The 18,994-nt window shown below is 57.8% G+C and overlaps 2 protein-coding genes across 2 annotated transcripts; one reads left to right on the top strand and one right to left on the bottom strand.

The window, feature by feature from the left end:
* The first annotated feature begins 336 nt into the window (after nt 1-336).
* On the top strand, nt 337-12,141 carry CLCN5 (chloride voltage-gated channel 5). Its single transcript, XM_083372093.1, has 13 exons — nt 337-441; nt 4,819-4,972; nt 6,262-6,413; nt 6,747-6,846; nt 6,927-7,114; nt 7,219-7,341; nt 7,526-7,732; nt 7,901-7,981; nt 8,087-8,629; nt 9,604-9,790; nt 10,378-10,776; nt 10,890-11,106; nt 11,778-12,141. The coding sequence occupies exons 2-13, from the start codon at nt 4,837-4,839 to the stop codon at nt 11,866-11,868; spliced, it is 2,424 nt and encodes an 807-aa protein (XP_083228219.1). The 5' UTR covers nt 337-441; nt 4,819-4,836; the 3' UTR covers nt 11,869-12,141.
* A 226-nt stretch (nt 12,142-12,367) lies between these two features.
* Nucleotides 12,368-18,994, bottom strand: LOC310646009 (tumor necrosis factor ligand superfamily member 10-like). The gene is made up of 5 exons (XM_083372167.1): nt 18,730-18,994; nt 15,364-15,510; nt 14,942-14,978; nt 14,678-14,773; nt 12,368-14,265 (listed from the first exon to the last, which is right to left on the bottom strand). Exons 1-5 carry the CDS (start codon nt 18,970-18,972, stop codon nt 13,820-13,822), a joined length of 969 nt encoding a protein of 322 aa, XP_083228293.1. The 5' UTR covers nt 18,973-18,994; the 3' UTR covers nt 12,368-13,819.

Below are 18,994 nucleotides of genomic sequence, written 5' to 3'. Positions count from 1 at the left end.
GGCGGCGGCCCCGCGGTTGGGGGAAGGCGCCCACCGGCCTCGGGCTCCCGGCTTTCCTGGACTTTCTTCCTAGAGAGCCCCAGCCGGCCACGCACCGAAGCGGGCGGCTGGGCGATCCGTCCGGAGGGCGCCGCGTTGGGGACGCCGCTGGGTCCCACCTAGAAGCAACCTCCAGAGCAGCCGAGAAGGGGCGCCGGCACATGGCTGGGACAGCGCCCGAGACAAACATGGCGACTCCGGGGCCGGCCCCTCCTTCCGACCTGCGCGCTGGAAAGACCCGCCCCTCGTTCCGCGGCCGCCCGGGAGAGGGCTGTTCCCGCAGTCACGTGACCTGCCCCTGCCCGCGCGTCCGAATGGCGCCGCCCTTTCCTGGCCGGTGGCCGCCCGCCCGCTGAGAGGAGGAGGCGGCGGAGGCGGAGGAGCCCCGCCGGCGCCGCGCAGGTGAGGGGCGAGGGCCGCGTCGGGAACCCGACCGTCCGCCTGGGGGAGGAGAGCCCGCCCGGGGCTGGACCCGCCGCCGCTGCCCCCCGCCCGCCCGCCCGCGGACCCTCTGGCGCCGGGGGGACGAGAGCGGGCCCGGCCGGTGGGCGGCGGAGCGGCGCCGCGTTTCCCTTTCGCCCCGCGTGGCGTGCCCCGGGAGCGGCCTCGTGGCCGGGGGCTGCCCGCTGCTTCCCGCGGCTACGGGCGGAGAGCCGCGTCTCGGAGCCGCCGCCGCCGCCTCCCGGGCACCGCAGCGAGCGTCCTGCCCGGCTCTCTGCGGTCCCACCGGCGGCTCCGCGGCCCCGTCTTGCCGCTTGCAAAGAGCAGAGAGCGAAGCCGCGTCTGGCCGGGCGGGCGGAGGCTGCTCTGCGGGGCTTCGCTTGAGCGGGCGGCCCGGCTGCACTTATCCCCTGCCTTCTTGCCCCGAGCGAGATGCGGGCTCTTAATGACCGTCCCGGGCGGCTTGTTTTCTGGGACCCCCGCAGCCGGGTCAGAGCTTGACAGCCCGCGACCCTCAGACCGGAGGAGGAGGAGGAGGGGGCGCCGCGACGGGGAGGTGCTGCGTCAGGGGAGCCTTCCCGAGTCCGCACCGGCCGGCGCGAGGGTGCCTGGGGCCCCATCCCGGGATCGGCATCGGAGCTTCTGTGCCACCTGGGCCCTGACCAGCCCAGGGGGAGGAACGGCCTCCCTGCTGGGACACTTCCAGGCTTAGGAAGAGTCATAGATAGGAATGGCCCAGGGGAAGATGCCTCTTCTTGCAGCTTGGGAACGCTGGAATTGTCCCCAGGGATTCAAGATGAGGAGAAAGAAGTGCTGCTTCTCTGAATTGCCAGCAGCCAGTGGGGTTCCCAACCACTTGGCTCCAGGGAGAGTTGGAGGCATCAGAGCCTCGGTCTGGATGGCAGTTACTGGAGAGACACACTGGCTTTGTCGCTCTTGGGCCTCCTGGATCAGAGGGAGCCCAAATCGCTGGCCAGGTGGTTTTGGCCCTTTCAGCAGGGAATCCCTGGTGTCCATTTGAAATCCATGTGGAGTTCTTTTTTCCTCCCCACCCCTCTGGCCACTGCTGGTGATGGCATTTGGGAGTGAGGAGCTGCCTTGATCGGATCCAGCCGCTCGTGTCGAGTGCTTTTGAAATCCAGCTATGTCCAGCTCAGTTTGTCAAGTGGTGCAGGGTTGTCTGGTAAAAGGCCAGAAAACCAAAGGCCTGCTGGGGCCCAGAACATGGTCACGATTCCAGGATGCACTCAGTCTGGCAGTTCCCTTGGCCACTGTTGACAGTGGCAAAACAGCGGGCCCTGAGCTGTGCTTCTCCCTCCCAGCAGCTGTTCTCAATTTGTCCGTGGAAGGGACTAGCGCTGAACTTCTGACTATGGAGGAGCCTAATTGGCATCTTGCACACAAAACAGAGAATCCACTTTTCTCTACAGACTTGATTGCTCAAGATTCTGGTGTGGATTGTGTTTACTTTTCTTCCTGGGAAGCCCATAAGCCTGGCCAGGTCCAGATGAAGTGCTGACATCCGTCTCCTGTGCCCTTGTAGGGATGTCGAAGGTCAAACCTCCCTGAACAGACGTAGGCAACTTGTGCTTTCTGGTCAGAAATATTTGGACAAGGGAAGCAAATGTTGCAAAGTCTGCCAATCCCTGTTAACTCAAACGGACCCGCTGCAATGCAGATTTGGCCTTGCTCAGCATGGAGGAAGGAAGTCAGTTCTCCTGGTTCTTGGAAGGGGAACCAGACATTTTCAAGGAAAACACACTTTCTGTTCTGCTTTCTCAGTCCCTTCCCTGGAAACCAAACTGCTCCTTTCTGTGGAAACCTTTTAGGCTAACTGTTCTTCAGACGTGAATATGCTTAGATCAGAGCTGTTTGAGGGCCTAGCTGCTTTTTCCTGGCCCTGAGAATGGACCTTTCTTCAGGCCAGAATATGCCGTTGGAGTTATGTCTGCTTTGCCCTTAGATAGTTTGGCTCAGGTTGTGGGCCCCAGATGCAGAGCGCTTGTAAATGGTCAGCGTGGTGACCTATTTGGACGTGTGATGTTGAGATTGCCTGCTGTTTTAATGTGGATTTGATGAGACCAGGCATTAAGCAGAGGCTCTACTTGGACAATGGCAGTGATGCCTATTGTGAGTCACTTGGACTTGGTTAGAGAGATCAGAAAGCTTTGAGGAGAGAAAGCAAGCCTGGTCTTCAGGGCCGGGCAACCTTCTTCAGAAAGTGATCTTGCAAAGGCATGCCCCACCCCAAAAAGCAGGTAGTGAAGCTGTGTCCCTTGCCTAGGAACTCATGGGCACCGTGTTTTGCCATAGGGTTTGGGCTCCTAAGCACCTGCTCAGGTAGCTGCAACTCAGATCAAGAGCTGGATGCAGCCTGGGTGCCTGGCACCTGTGACTTTGGCTTCTGGGTTGATGGACGGAGCAAGAGAAGACCTCCACAACTGGCTTAAGGCCTTTTATATTCCTGATTCTGCACAGCTGGCTGGGGGCTCACCCAGTTCAGAAATAGATCCCTGACTTCTCCTTCTCAGACCTTGCTTGCCTCGGTCGCTTTGATCAGATGGAAGCTTCTGACTTGGTGGCCTCCGATGCTCTTCATCCAGCTTCTCCTTGAGCCACCCATTCCCCTCTCTCCATGCCCTTTTTTAAGCTCAGGAGGTCCAAATCTTAAAAAGGATTCTGACCCAAAATTCTGATTTTCTGGCTCAGCTTTCGTAGATAAATAGGAAATTGCTGTCTGTTTCAAAATCTGTTCACATAAGTGCTCCAGAAGCACTGCAGCTGTTTGGGTAGGTGGGCCAATGGGTGAACCACTTCCGACCAAGTGCTCTTGGTGGAACATCCCTATTGTGAAATTGCTCTGGGAGTGCAAAGGTTTGTGTGTTCGGCTGCCAAGTCACTGCTGATCAAGGCAATTGTGTGAGTTGGCCCTTGAAGCAAGTTAGAGGGGAGCCTGGAGCCCAGTAGGGCAGAGAGGGAATGGGGCACTTCCCTGGGGAAGGAGGACCTCTTCAGTCCTAGTTTGGCAGTGAAATGCCTGCAAGAAAACAGCCCAGCTCCAAGAGCACGGAGGACCCCGGAGCTCTTCCCGTTGTAGGCAACCTTTGCTTATTTATGCCCCGTAAGTAGCCAGGGCAACATCCACCCTCCACTGTGATGAAATAGCTGCTTCCTGTGAAACCTCCCCTCCCAAGTCCCAACCATTCTCTCTGCAAATGGAGCCACAGGTGGAATATTTTGGCTAAAGTGGGTGCTGACCTGTCGTCCAGCCAAGCCTGGAGAGGTGGATGGGATGGATGGCTGCTTCCTCCTTCCTGCTTCATAGCTGCCTGTCAGTTGCCCCTTTGCTTTAGAAGGATCAACCTTCTAAAGCAAAGGGGCAACTGTTTTGGGAAGCCACACAAATTGTCTGGTGCCAGGTCTCTGCTGGCCAGGCCCCTCCTCCGCACTTGAGGGGTGACACATAAGCCCTATCTGGGAGCCCTCCCCTGCCACTTCCTGCTCCCTTCCTGGGCCTGATCCTCCACACGGGGCAGCCTTGCTTAATCTTTGGCCCAGAACGCGGCAGGCATTTCCAAAAGGAAGAGAGAGGGAGGGGGGAGGGAATGTGTTGGGCTGGGCTGGAGGCTGGGGGGAAGTAGAGGGTGGCTTTCCAGCCTGCTCACCTGACTGCCTCACTCGTGTTTCACACTGCAGCTCTTCAGTTCTCGTCAGCGAGGGAACCACCTGGCAGGTGTCCCCCCCCCCCCCCCGCTTATCTCTGTGACCTTAGATAAGTCTCCCTCAAGATGTTTCCTGAGCTTCCACAGACAGCTTTTAAATGCCTCCCAAACACAGAGCGCCTTCTCCTCTCGGCCCTTGACTTTCTCCTCTTGCCTGGTGGGCCACGAATGCGGTGGGTGGTGGGGGAGGCTTCGGGTGGGGATTTCTCAGTTGTTGTGTCTTAGAAATCTCCCCTTGGGATTGGGACTCTAGACAGGAGGGCAATGAGAGGGGAAGTGATGGTGCCTGGTGTGGCTAAAGTGGCCACTCAGAGGCTGTTATCCCCTTCCCCAAATAACAGAATAAAGGCCAACCTATGAAACGGGCAAAAGATTCTTTGGGTGCATGATGCTACCTGGGCTTCCTCTGGCTGGCGACCAGCATGGCTAACCTTCCAAATGGGCTGGGCCAACGGAGTCCTGGGCCTTGCTGGTGGTGGGAGGGCCGGCTTCCCGGGGCAGTCGGTGAGAGAACTGGCTGCTGGGAGAGACAGGCCAGGGGCCCGATCCAACGGTGCGGGGCTTAGGGTCTCAGCAGGGCCCCCTCAGCAGAAGTGACCCCTGCTTCCCATTGCAGGTGTGGTGCCCTTTGGCCATGAATCATACGGGTTGCCGGCATGGGAGTTTCCAGGGCAGCAGCAGCGATGAAGACCTGGTGGAGGTTGCAGAGGGAAGGCTGGATTTCTCCATGGCAGATGACGTCCCTCCTCTGGACAGAGAGTTGGCGGAAGGTAACCTGAGCCAGCCGGCGATGCCTGCTTTGTGTTTCTTCCACTGGTGCCCTGCGGCTGCCCTGGCTCAGCCAAGGCACGGTTGCTGTGCGAAGCAGAGGAAAAGACTGGCCGTTCGGGAAACCTTTGCAGTCCACATTGAATGCTGACCCAGTGGAACAGAGTCCCAGGAGATGCAGCCTCAGCCTGGGGGGAAGGGGTGCTCACACGCTTGAATAGGAAATATTTGAGGATGTTTGGCGAGGGGTCGGATGTTCCAGGGGTTCCAGTTACAATGGCGGCAGGGTTCCCTTGTGCAGATATTTAAGCAGGAGGTCACCAAATTAGCATCTGTGCTGGGACCTTTTAGCTCCTGAAAATTTGATGGTATTTATCCCATCATGGCTTGCGGTAGAGCTTTCCCATATTGCACCAGTGTGATTGGCACCAGGGCTGTCCACGGCTTTGCTCCTCCCAAGCCACGATGGCCTCGTTTTTGTGTATGCTCCAAGTTTCCTCAAAGCCATCCAGAATCTTGCACTGAGAGTTCCTCTACTTTCCCAGACAGCTGATCCCAAACTACTGTATTGGGAATTCTCTAGATTTTACGAACAAGTGGAGAGAGACTTTCCACTGGACTGATTAAGATGATGAAGCCTGAGCTTTCAGACTATACCTGGCGCACTGGGAGCAGAAACCTGGTGCCTGAGTTTGGCTCTGATTCTCTGTACAAATCAGAGCTGAGCCAACTGGCGCCCGGATCCCATCTGACGTAAGGTCAGGTTTTCTGCACCCAGCAATGCCAAGGAAGAAAGGCTATGTATCCATCCAACCCAGTGACTTTTTCCTGCCCATTAGAGTGGGACTGAGTTTTGGCAAGGAGCGTGGCAAATGTCTGTAGAGGGGAAATGTCTGCATCGACATGGGCATCCTGTCACCTCTGGTGGGAGCTACGTCTTGGTGTCTGTTACGTGCTGAGATCCTGAAGCTCTTCCTTGAAGCCCCCCCCCCCCCGGGGTCTTCTTAAGGTCTGTGGGCTGCAGCAAAAAAGAAAGCTGGCATTTAGCAGGCAGCAGAGAGGAGGGTTGTCAGCAGCCTATTTTAACAAACAAAATTGGTCTTGCCTCTTAAGTTCAGCCAGGGGCTCAGAGCTTTTTTGCAGCCATTTTACTGCCCCTCCTTCCTCTCCCCTGAAGCTGCTTAAAGATTAACTCGGCTCCTCGGCAGACACCTTTGTTTTCCTGGGACTTTGCATTCCGTCCTTTGGCGGTTGGAAGGAAAGCGAGGTGGCGTCTCCTGACCCCTTGCAGGTTTCTCCTCATACAGTGGAGGTGGGATGAATGGGCCGAGGCAGGTGATGGACTTTCTGCAGGAGCCGCTCCCAGGTGTGGGGACCTACGAAGACTTCAACACCATCGACTGGGTGCGCGAGAAGTCTCGGGATCGTGACCGGCACCGAGAGGTCAGTCGGGCTTCCTCTGGGATTGGACTGTGGCCAGCGGGAGGGCCGGCAAGTTGGATGGGCAAGGGCTTTGTGCAAACATTTTGTTTCAAGGGGAACAGCCTGGAATCAGAGCTGGGAAAAGGCTGATCTCTCCCTGGCGGTGATCACAAGCGCTTAGGAGGAATGTGCTGGGCTGAGCAGGGAGGGAGGAAAAGGCGGCCCCTGCTCTGCTCTGTATTGTAACTAGGGGGGATGTGGGCTCCCCCCCCCCCGTGGAGCTCCCTGATCCCAGACATGGGCTCCCTGTGGGGGTGGTGAGGAAGCCTGCTCTAAACGCCTCTCCCTCCTCAGATCGCCAATAAGAGCAAGGAGTCCACCTGGGCCTTGGTGCGCAGCGTCAGTGACGCTTTCTCAGGATGGCTGTTGATGCTGCTCATCGGCTTGTGGGCAGGTGAGGGGCCGGAGCTGCTGGGCGGACCAGGGGTCTCGGTCAAGCCCCTCCCCTTCCATGGTGACCTTTTCTGCCCACAGGGCTGCTGGCCGGCCTGATTGACATCACTGCCCACTGGATGACGGATCTGAAGGAGGGGGTCTGCCTGAACGGCTTCTGGTACAACCATGAGCACTGCTGCTGGAACTCGTCCAACATCACCTTCCAGGACAGGGACAAGTGCCCTGAGTGGAGGACCTGGGCGCAGTTGCTGACTGGCAAAGAGGAGGTACGTGTCGGGGGGGGGGGAACCTGTTTCACCAGGTAGCAAGCCAGCCCTGCAGGTGAGTCGAGTGTGCTTCATGGGCCGCCCTCCCTTTCTCGCCCTGACAGGGAGCCCTGAGTTACATCCTCAACTACTTCCTCTACGTCCTCTGGGCGCTGCTCTTCTCCTTCCTGGCTGTGTTGCTCGTCCGGGGCTTTGCTCCCTACGCCTGCGGCTCGGGGATCCCAGAGGCGAGTCCACTGGCGACTGTGAAGCTGGGGGCTCTGGATCCTCCCAGGGCCTCTGCCCTCTTTCATCACCCCCACTTCTTGTGACGCCCCTCCTTCCTTCCCAGAGCTGCGTTGCTTTCCCAAGCGCTCCTGCACTCAAGATGGGCCAAAGGCCGCCATCCACGGAAGCCTTTTTGCCTTCCAGATCAAAACTATTCTCAGTGGCTTCATCATCCGAGGCTACCTGGGCAAATGGACGCTGCTCATCAAGACCGTCACCCTGGTGCTGGCTGTTTCCTCAGGCCTGAGCCTGGGCAAGGAGGGTCCCCTGGTCCACGTGGCCTGCTGCTGTGGCAACATCTTGTGCCACCTCTTCACCAAGTATCGGAAGAATGAGGCCAAGCGCCGGGAAGTAAGCTCTGGGGTGGGCTGCAATTTGGTCTAGGCCTGGCATGGACATGGAAATAGTCATGAGCTGCCCGCAACTTGCTCCAAGGCTGCTGAGAGATGGAGAGGAATTGGTGGCTGCTTCTGGCCTCTTTTGGCCCCATGGCTCTGCTGACAACTGTTCTCCATGCAGGTGTTGTCAGCTGCTGCGGCCGCTGGCGTGTCAGTGGCCTTTGGTGCCCCCATTGGAGGTGTCCTGTTCAGTCTGGAAGAGGTAAGGACACCCCCTAGGGCCTTGCTCCAAGAACTGCCCCTATTCAGACAGTCCTTGGGCTGCGAGCAGGCGGCTGAGTGGGCCCCTTCCCTCTCTTTTCTGCAGGTGAGCTACTACTTCCCGCTAAAGACCCTCTGGCGCTCCTTCTTCGCTGCGCTGGTGGCAGCCTTCACCCTGCGCTCCATCAACCCATTTGGCAACAGCCGCCTGGTGCTCTTCTACGTGGAGTTCCACAGCCCCTGGCACCTGCTGGAGCTGGCGCCTTTCATCCTGCTGGGCATCTTCGGGGGGCTCTGGGGGGCCTTCTTCATCCGCAGCAACATTGCCTGGTGCAGGCGGCGCAAGACGACCAAGCTGGGCAGGTACCCGGTGCTGGAGGTGCTGGTGGTCACGGCTCTGACCGCCCTGCTAGCCTTTCCAAACAAGTACACCCGCATGAGCACCAGCGAGCTGATCTCGGAGCTCTTCAATGACTGCAGCCTCCTGGACTCCTCCCAGCTCTGCGACTACCTCAGTGCCCCCAACAGCACCCAGGGGGATGACCTGCCTGACCGGGCTGCTGGGCCAGGCATCCACGTAGCCTCGTGGCAGCTGGTGCTGGCTCTCCTGCTGAAGATCTTCATCACCATCTTCACCTTCGGCATGAAGGTGGGGGAGCCCGCAGCCCCCTGAGATTGGCTGTTGGAGGGGGGTGGGGATGGGCGAGAGGGCTGCTGAACAGGAGAGGCCGGTTGGGGGGCTGGGCCCTGCCACGATCTCCCTCCTGAGCCGTGAGGCTTTTGGCTGTCTTGGGGTTGGAGGTTGGAGCAGTGGGCTAATGCCTCCTTAAGTAACACCAGCTGCCTGCAATTAGTGCAGGTTCGAGTCCCACCAGGCTCAAGATTGACTCAGCCTTCCATCCTTCCGAGGTAGGTAAAATGAGGACCCAGATTGTTGGGGGCAATAAGCTGACTTTGTAATAATGCCACTTGGTGTGTGTGTGAAAGCCCTAATAAGCAGGCATATACATAGAATGAAGGCTACTGCTAAGCTTGTAAGCCGCCCTGAGTCTTCGGAGAAGGGCGGGATATAAATGGAATTAAAATAAATAAAATAAATAAATAGTCTGACGTGCAGGTAGCCTTTGACTTGTGACCGTTTAACAACAATTCAGAGTTATGACTGCCTCATAAAAAGTGATCTATGACCTGTAGTCAAAAGCACACCTGCAGCAGCACCGCCACAGTAGCATGATTTCAGTTTGGATGCCCACATTTATGCCCAGTTGTAGCATCCTGTGGCGATTTGCAGCCTGTTTTGCTGATTTCTGGCATAAAACACCCATTGTAGGAGCTGGATTCACTCAATGACCGCTATGATTCAGCAATGACCACTGTAAAAATTGTTACAACATCAGGTCCAACTGGACTTACGACTATAAGGGCTTACGATGGAAATTTCAGCTCTGATTGTGGTTGTAAGTTGAGGCCTCCTGCCGCTCGATCCGGTGGCCGAACTGGGGCGAGGAGACGGGCTCTCCCAGCCCTCCTGAGGGCCCATCTGCGCAGGCCTGGGCGGCCTCTTCCCCTGCGGACCCAGGGAAGAAGAGGTGAGGGTGCCGTTTGATGCCATTTTCCCCGCAGGTGCCATCCGGCCTCTTCATCCCCAGCATGGCGGTGGGCGCCATTGCGGGCCGGTTGCTGGGTGTGGGCATGGAGCAGCTGGCCTATCACCATCACGACTGGCAGATCTTCCAGGGTTGGTGCAGTCCCGGGGCCGACTGCATCACGCCCGGCCTCTACGCCATGGTGGGGGCTGCCGCCTGCCTGGGTGAGTAGTGACGGAACCCATCCAACTGGGTGGGTACCTGGGCATTTCCAGCTGCCCTTGAGTTGCAGACCCGTTGTGGCCGAGAAGGGGCAGCTGCCTTTAAATGAATGTAAACGGGGGGGGGACAAGGAGGGCTGCTCCCCTGCCCCCCCAGGCCTGAGCCTTGAAAGAGGCTTTTCAGCATGATTGTTGTGGGGCATTGAGCTCAGGGGCAGAAGGTGGGGAAGATGAGCTTGAGGGTCAACTGGAAGTGCTTTGGCCAGATCCATCCGCTGGCAGTAGGAAAAGGCCTCACCACTGAAGCCCCTTCCGGTTGCTGTTCATTGAAATGACCCTCCTGAGCCTTCCCTGCTGGCAGACGTGAACTGCTGACTTCCCCCTTTCTGGGAAGGAGGGGGGCAGGCAGGCAATGGGGCGGGCAAGGGCTCGAAACTGGGGCCAAGAAGATTGGCAGCCACTTCTTTAGATATTTTATCATTCTTCGCTTTTATCCCTTTGTAATCTTTTTCTGTGTTTCTGTAGTTTTTAAATTTTTCTGGTAAAAGAAATTATCCGTAAATAGATAAGGGTCCCTCTGGCTCTTACAGGCGGAGTGACCCGCATGACTGTCTCCCTGGTGGTCATCATGTTTGAGCTCACGGGAGGGCTGGAGTACATCGTGCCCCTGATGGCTGCTGCCATGACCAGCAAGTGGGTGGCCGATGCCATCGGCCGGGAGGGCATCTATGATGCCCACATCCGCCTGAATGGCTACCCCTTTCTGGAGGCCAAGGAGGAGTTCAGCCACAAGACCCTGGCCATGGACGTCATGCGGCCCCGGCGCAGCGACCCCGCCTTGACCATCCTCACGCAGGACAGCATGACGGTAGAGGATGTGGAGACCATCATCGGCGAGACCACCTACAGTGGCTATCCCGTGGTGGTGTCCAGGGAGTCTCAGCGCCTCGTGGGCTTCGTCCTCCGACGAGACCTGGTCATCTCCATTGGTGAGCAGGCCCAGAAGCACCCTGGCAATGCCCGATTGTGGCCGCCTCCATTTCCAGGTGGGGTGCGGGCTGCCCCTCTAGTTCTGACTCTCTTCTCCCCACCCCCACCCCAGAAAGCGCCCGGAAGAAGCAAGAAGGGATTGTCAGCAGCTCAGTTATTTATTTCACGGACCACTGCCCCCCGCTGCCGCCCTGCTCCCCCTCCATGCTCAAGCTGCGGAGCCTTCTCGACCTCAGCCCCTTTACTGTGACAGACCAAACCCCCATGGAAATCGTGGTGGACATTTTCCGAAAACTTGGGCTGCGCCAGTGCCTGGTCACACACAATGGGTGAGAAGGGGCCCTGCCGAGCTTCCTTCCCTTGCGCTAGGCCACCGCGGGCTTGCGTGATGGATGCCAGAATCGCAAGATTGGGGTGGGCAACGGACAAATAGCGTCACTGTGAGCGGTGAAGGGCGCCCATTCTGAGACTTTCTCCACTGGGGCAGAATGGGGTGGGTCGCACGTCCAACAAAGGAATGGAAACACTTTAGCTGGCCGGGCCCCTTGTGGTTTGGGGGAGCTCTTTGTGTTTGCTTTAGGACTTCAAAACGAAAGACAGGACAATTCACTAGCAGTAATGAAAAAATATATTGTATGTACAAATCATATGTGGCTGGCAGTAAAATTCTCCACTGCTGAAAAAGCTGACAAGGAATTCAGGGCAGTCCAGAATGGCAGCTCTTTAAAAAATGCTCCATTTGGAAGACTCAAGTGGCTCCTCCTCTGCCGGACCTCGAATTGTCACCCAAGGTCCCCTTGCTGATGCCAGCAGCCCGGAAGGAGCTCCAATGACCAGGAGCCTCCGGGCTGGGTGGGAAGGTGGCCCCGTTGCCCCTCCCTCCCTCCCTCCCTCCCTCTGCTGGGCCACACACAGCTCCTCTCCTGTGGCCGGACTGGTGGTGGGGCAGAAGGGAGCCCCCATTCTCCACTGAGGTCAGTCGCTTCTCTCTCTGTTTCAGGAAGCTGCTAGGGATTATTACCAAAAAGGACGTATTGAAGCACATAGCACAGATGGCAAACCAGGATCCAGACTCGATCTTGTTCAACTGAAGCCCAGGAGGTGCCAGAGGCTTTCCTTTGCCCCACGGACCTTGGCCAGGGGGACCTGAGCTTTCCCTCTCTTACTGAGGAGCCGGAGCTGTCTTCAGGTTCTCCGCGTGGAGCAAGCGATAATCATGTTTTATTTTTTTCTACAAGATAACCAATTGCACTATATAATCTGTGGAAAGTAATCTCGGGAAGGAGAGCCCGATTGTAGCCTTGTTTGGGAGCTGCGCTGGGAAGGAGGTTCCACGCCAGAGTAAAAGAAACAAATCTAACCGAGCTGGCAGTGGCTGCTTCTTGCCTAACCCAGAGGCGGGGGGGGGGGGAAGAGCCCCTCTAAATTGGTACGGAAGGTCAGGTTTGGGCTGCAGCTGCCTTCCTTCCAGGCTGCCTAGAGCGCGTCTAGGGGCTCATTTTCCTGCCTCTTCCCAAGTGGCACCAGATAACCCCAAGCCAACAAGCTGAACCTCCGGGCAGTCTCCTGTCCGCTGCCTCTTCTTGCAGCTGCCCAGGAACAAGGTGGCAGCCGCAGGAGCAACACTGCTAGCTTTGCCTGGCCCAGCCCATCTCACACGCCTGGCCTGGGGCTGCCCGAGGGAGCAGCCGCCTGAAAGCCTCCTGCCTTGAGGTATCCCCCTCTTTAGGCACAGGGGCAAGGGGGGAAGAGGCCAAAGTGGAAGAACCGCCTGGACTGGGGTTTGACCAGGTTGTGCTAGTTTCTGGGCTGAACAGGCCACGTTCACGCACCACACTCCCGTGACTCGTGGCCGACAGCCAAGGGTGGGCGTTGTCTTTCAGAGAAGCCAGAAGAGACCCTGTGGCCAAGGAAGCCGAGTCAAAGGCTGGTGCCCCAGTCCAAATGTGGGGCTCAGCCTGGTTAGGAACAGAGGGCTTCCTGTGCCTCTGGTGACTGCACTTGCCCACCCTTTCAGTGTTCGTAATGGCAGCCTGCTCTTTTGCCTCCACCCCACAGTCTGGGTGCATGCAGCTCACTGAACCGTGCACTGACAATGGGGGGCATGCAGAATGCTAAGCCACAAATAAAGGCTGCATGGGACCTGGCCGTTGTGGATGCAGCTCCTGATATGACACGACCTGGGCAATCCCTCAAGAAAACCAGTAAAGGAGAAAAGCCATTTCCTGCCAAGGTCCAGGACACAGACCTGAAGGTCAACCTCCCTCCAGGAAGGGCTAGGCAGACGCTTGGGCTGCCACCCCAGTTGCCCAGCTGGCACAGGCTCCGGTTGCTCCAGGTCAGCCAGCTTTGGCTAGGGTACTCGGTGCCAATGCCATTCAGGGTCACACCCAAAGTGTATGTGGGGAGAGGCAGCGGGAAGGTGCACCTCATGCCTCCCTGGCGGGGCTCGCTTGCCCAGGTGACACACTGACTTACATTCTTGCCCTGGCTATAAGCATTGTGAACTGCTGCTTGCTGTGTGAGCAGCTCAGCTTGTTTGAGGCACAGGAGGAGGGAGCCCAGAAGTGTTCCTCCTTGGCAGGAGGCAATCCCACATTTCTCAGCTGGACTGGGGGAAGGCAGTGGGGAGGGCAGGAGGTCGCATGGAGAGGAGGGCTCTGCAGCAGAAGGCAACGGGGCATGTCCGGGAGAGTCAGAAGCCTGGTGGTTGCCAGCCGTCTGGCCTGCTCACCTTCATCACCTTTCTACCTGCTTCAGAGACATGGCTACAACAAAGCATCTCCCCATGGCGCAGGGTGTGCAGTGGAGGCCCACAGCAGACGAGCTTTGGAAGGGGCCCCAGCAGCCTCCCAGGGTCTCTTGCAGCAGGAGGGCTGCAGATTCCCCCCCCCCCACCGCCTTTGCGTCCAGGGCAGCTTGGTGACTACCACTAACAGGAGAAGGAACAGTGATATGGAGCACGGGCATCCTACAGTGGTTCTGCGTGGGGGGATAATGAGGCCCCAACGCCAGGGTTCCCTTGTGTGCAATCTCCCAGCGTCACATGTCAAGGCGGAAGGCTCCAAAATAGCTCCCTGCCTCATCGTCGTAGTTGACGTCCAGCGATGAGACGGACACGAAGAGCCTGTCACCGGCTTTGAGGTCAAAGAGGCCTCCCTGGTAAAGGGCATGGAGCCCATAGGCTGCATCCTGTTGCCAGTACTTGGTGCCCACCCCCTTCAGCAGGAGGATGGTCTGCCCGTACACACTCTGGAGATTGATGCACTGCACCAGCTGGTGGCCCAGGGAGCGGGCATCGGCCCCCTCAGTAGGGTAGCGGAAGTAGATCTGGGCATACACGTAGTACTTGCCCGCCTCGCTCACCTGTAGCTGCCCATCCTGGTAGGTGAAGTTCTGGAGGTGGGCATGCATGGTCCTGCTGGCCCAGTGGCGGATGGGATGCCGGCAGGACTGCTGCAGGTCCTGGAACACCGGTCCCAGGCCTCCTGGGGAGGAGACCCGGAAAGTCACCCCAGGAGGTGGAGGAGATGTATACCTAACCCTGGAGCTTCTGGGAGGGGCTGTTTGGGAGGACCCCAAGGGCAAAGAGCTGAGAAAAACCCCACAACCTCTCCAAGGACAAAAGCTCACATCCAGCCAGCCCTCCCTCTTGAGCTGAGCAAGGCCCTGCTCCAGCCCTTCTCTGGGAGAAGCTCAAGCGAGGCCCAGCTGGCCCCCCCTCCCCCTGGCATGAAGGGAACTTGCCACCTCATTTTCTGCCCGGCTGTAGAGAGGCAGGCAAAGGAGAGGCCCAGGGGGGCCAGCAAGGAGCACTTGCTGAGCAACTCAGCCCAGTCAGCCCCACAGCACTCAGGACAGCTCAAATAGGGCACCCGGGCCAGCTGTCTGCAGACTCACCTGGCTGGGAAGGGCTCGGCCTCCTGAGAGTGAGGTGTGCCAAGGGCCGGCTGCCCAGCTGCCAGCTGGAGTTCCTCTGCTTCTGAGAGGCACTGACTAGGAAGGAAGGGGCAGAGGGCGGCAGAATGAGAGAGGGAGGGGAGCTGCTTGCTCATCTCTGGGGGGCCCTCTGCAAACAAGATGCCCCTTACTCTGCCTCCCTGATAGGTTCTCCCTCCCCTCCAGGTCTGGCCCAGTCCCTTTGCACCCCGTTTGCAGACTCACCCCTTGGGGTGCTCCTTCGGATGACATTTTCAGTAATCTGGAAGGGAGTGAGATGAGACTTAAGGCGTAGGTCCAACACTGCCTCCAACTGGGGTCATTCTGGATCCCCCCCACCCATGGGGTCAGCCTCCAAGTGGACAGGGGAGGACATGCAGGAACCCTTTAATAAAGGTGGACCTGCCTGAGCAAAGCTGTGGATTCAAGAGGGGTGGAAACCGACAAACAGGGCAGGGCAGGGAGACAGATGCCCGGCCAGAGGGCAAAACACTGCTTGGGTATATTTCAGAGAGGACTGACCTACCCCTCCCCCCACGTTTCCCGTCAGACCTCCCTGCAGCCCCACAACCTAAACTCCTTGACTGGGCTCAGGATTTTGGGCTCCAGAATCCCCATGGAAGTAGCAATGTGGAGAGGCTTCTCACCATGGCAACGTAGTCCTGGATGCCAAGTGCCAGTCTGAAGCACGGCTGGCTACTCATCAGCTTCTCCAGCTCCTGCAGCTCCTGCAGCCTGTTGAGCAGCTGGAGGCACCTCAGCTCTTCCGAGGTGCCCTGTGTTTGGGCCTTGAGCTGGGAAGGAAAGGTGGAGGGGTCAGGTGGGGGGTGCCAAGTGGTAGTAGCAGCTGGGGGGAAGGGTGGCTTCCCACTGCTCTGCCCACTGGGGCAGGCAGCCTCCATTCAGACCTGCCACCTTTGCTACGAGGATGCCCATTTAAGGACATGGCAGAGACCTTTGCTCGCCAAGCTTGGCATTAGGTTGTGGCCCTGGAAATGGCAAGGGGAATTGCTTTACAATATTCCAGGGGGAACAGGACCCCTGGGGACCTCCCTCCCCTTGCCATGAATCTCCCCAGCAGTTGGAAAAGGCAAACCCAGCCCAAATGCCCCAGTGGTGACTCACTCTAGCTGGCACGCTACCCAGCCTGAGACCAGGAACTGGGTCAGGTTTTGTGAAATCAGCACCAGTTGTAAACAAAGGGCTGCACACACAATTGCTGCTGGGCTTTGGTGATGCCAGTCAGCACACATCCTGGGCCAGAGCTCCCACAGGACCCCCCCCCCCGTCCCTAAGAGCTTGCTCAAAAAAGCCTCTCCCCACCAGCGATGAGGGGCACATGGAGATGACCCCCTTTTCGCTACTGCAGGATGGTTCGACTCCTTCTGCAGATGAAGGGTTTAACCTTTCCCAAGTGCCCTTAAGCACCCCAGCCACAGCCAACCACGAATGCTGTTCCTGGTTCTGCCTGGGGGAAACGCCACCCTTATCTGTAGCATCGACTTAGCTGCTAGAAAGACTCGGAGTGCTCCAGAGCCAGAGACAAGGCAGCGGGGGTGGGGGGCAGGGGGCTCTGCGTAGGCCTCGTGAGGAACACATCAAAGAGGCCTTCCTAGCAGCACAGGCTCCCTGTGTGTTTTTTCAATCTCAAAGATTTGGCATGGCAATTAAAAGAAAATGAAAGCCAAACTAAGCCTGCAAGTTGCTTAATTCAGGAAACTTTGGTCGCACCCATCCTTCCCTCATCACAAAACAAGCACACGCATGCAAAGCCCTTGCCAGCTCTTTCTCCCAAGCGATAGCAGGATTGAGGGCTGAGCAAAGAAGGCCTGCGTGAGTAGTGTTGTAAACATTCTGAGCAAAAGGCCTCAAACTGGTACACAGCACAACCGCTCTAGAAGCTGCAGGACCTTCTAGCTGGGCTCTGGGGTGACAGTGCAGGCCCCAAACGCCAAGGGGAAAGGGGTGGACATGGCAGCTCCCCCCAGCTCTGGGCAGCTTTGTTTTGGAAGGTCTGTAAAAGTTTTAACGGCAGATTCCAAGAAGTGACAAGGAAGTGCCTTTCCCAGCAAGGTTAATTATTATACTGAAAGTTTTCCTCCAAGTCAGGGCAACACCTTGAGGGCCCAGCACAGCGGCCATCTGCTTCCCGTTGGCTCAAGAGGAAGGCTGGCTTCTTGTCCCAACATGGCCTCCTCTGAAAATCATGGAACCCCATTCAGGCTGCCTGAAGTTATGGGCCGTGCGTCTGACTGAAGTGAGGCTCTGAGAGTCACTCTCAATCCCTCCAAGCCTGACCAGGAAGCCCCAAAGAGGCTACAGTGAATGCTATCCCTGCCCCTCGACAGCCCTCCAACTAATACTCCCCACAGCATTCACCAGTGGAGGTGGGCAGAAGCAGCTCAGACCCTCCCTCTCGGTGGAGCTGGAGAACCCCTCCCCCTCCTTCTCCAGCCAGGGTGAAGGGTTTGTGTTGCTACAGGACTAGGCCAAGTCTCTCTTGTAGACGCTTTTGTCCTGGGACCCACAGCTCTGTTCTTTCCAGCAGCCAATGCTCCGGGGAGGAACAGATCATTGGAGGAGGTGAAAGGGACGGCCGGGCTGGGCAAAGCAAGCAAGGCCACTCCATGAACCACAATCTCCCCTGCGCCTTATCTTTGCCCTTGGAGGCATCAGGCCCCTGGCCACAGCTCACTTGCCCTCTGGTCAGCTCGGAGGGGTGGAACGGATTGGGGGTGGGGCCAGCCAGGCAGTCGGAGCCCTGGTCAGGGCAGGGTCCACTGTAAGCATCCTAAGCAGATGGGCTGCAGGAACAGATCCCGCAAAGGGAACACATCACATTTGGCTCCCTGCTCCAGTCAAAAGGTTTTTACATCATTAGGATATTTTTCCTAATACTTGGAATCTACTTCCTCTGTTGTTATTATGCCTCTCCCGCAGGTCTAGTCCTTCTCCCTGCGGCCTCTCTCCAGCTCCTCTCCACCCCCAAGCACCCTTTCTCTCAGCCCTGAACTTACCGGATCCTTTCCTCTCTTTGCCCCACTCTTGATCACCCCTCTTCCCTGCTCAGCCCGCAAGCAGAGGGGAGGGGGCTCCAACCAAGGCAGAGTGCATGAAGGCTTCGGGTTAACGTGATTAAAAATTATATTCCTCTATTAAACCAGCACTTTTCTTTCTTTTTCTTTTCTTTTTTTGCATCCACTCCCCTGCTGGCTCACATTCAGCTGGCAACCTTCTACTCTGCCAAGATCTTTTTCAAAAGTATTGTTTCCAAGCCTGGTGCTCCTCCACTTACATGTTGTATTTCATTTTTGTGTCCTAAACAATTTGGGACTTCTCTGTGTTGCCTTTCAACTCTCTTGCTTTGCTAAGCACTCCGGATCATTTCTGGGCTATTCAGTAGCTCACTGGAGCTGCAGATTTGATCAACTCTTTCCAAATTGTTATTACTGAGCAAGTCTGGAATAATTCTTTCGGCATCCACTCCAGTCTTCAGTCAGGGCACCCCCCCTTAGTCCTCATGCCACACCCAGCTGCACTTGAGAAAGGGGGATCTGTTTCGGCAAACACCTTTCCAGAGATGCTTATAGCATCGATGGATAACACGGAGCCACCAAACGGCCACAGTTACTGTGGCAAGACGTTCGGGGCAGGCCTCCGCCTTCTGCCATATAACGACTTGTAGGTCGCAACTCTAAATGCTTCTCAAGTACGGATGCCCCAAAACTCTCGGGACAAAACCGAAACTCGAAGCCGCCTCCTCCTGTGCGCCATCCTCTCCGGCAGCTGGGGTACCAGATGCGCCGCCCCGCCGCCCAAGGACCCTTTGGGGCTCCCCTCCCCGCCTCCCGCCCTTGTTGTCGTCTGCCGCGCTGCCCATACACAACCCCCGCCGCCGCCGCCGCCGCGGGGCCAGGCAAAGGGGCGCCCTGGGGCCTCTTCCCAAAGGCTGGGATCTGCGGTCGCTCCAGCTCCGCCAGCGCGCCTTTGTTGCGAGCGGCCCCCCGGCCTACCTTGGCGATGGACATGGTGAAGTAGACGAAGAGGCCGGTGGCCGAGGCGATCTGCAGCGCCACGATGCCCATGGCGGCCACGGCCAGCCAGACGGGGCTGCAGCGCTTGGGGCGGCGGCGCTTCTCAGGCCGGGCGGGCAGCTCGCCCTCGGAGCCGTTCGGGCTGCCCAGCATGTAGGCGGCCGAGTCGCTGCTGTCCGAGCGGAAGTACTGCTGGCCCGCCGGGGCCGCCGCTGGAGCCATGCGGGGCAAGGGACGGGGAAGG

The sequence above is a fragment of the Vipera ursinii genome (assembly GCF_947247035.1).
Source record: "Vipera ursinii genome assembly, chromosome: 12".
Lineage (NCBI taxonomy): Eukaryota > Metazoa > Chordata > Lepidosauria > Squamata > Viperidae > Vipera > Vipera ursinii.
This window is presented reverse-complemented; position numbering and strand designations above follow the sequence as displayed.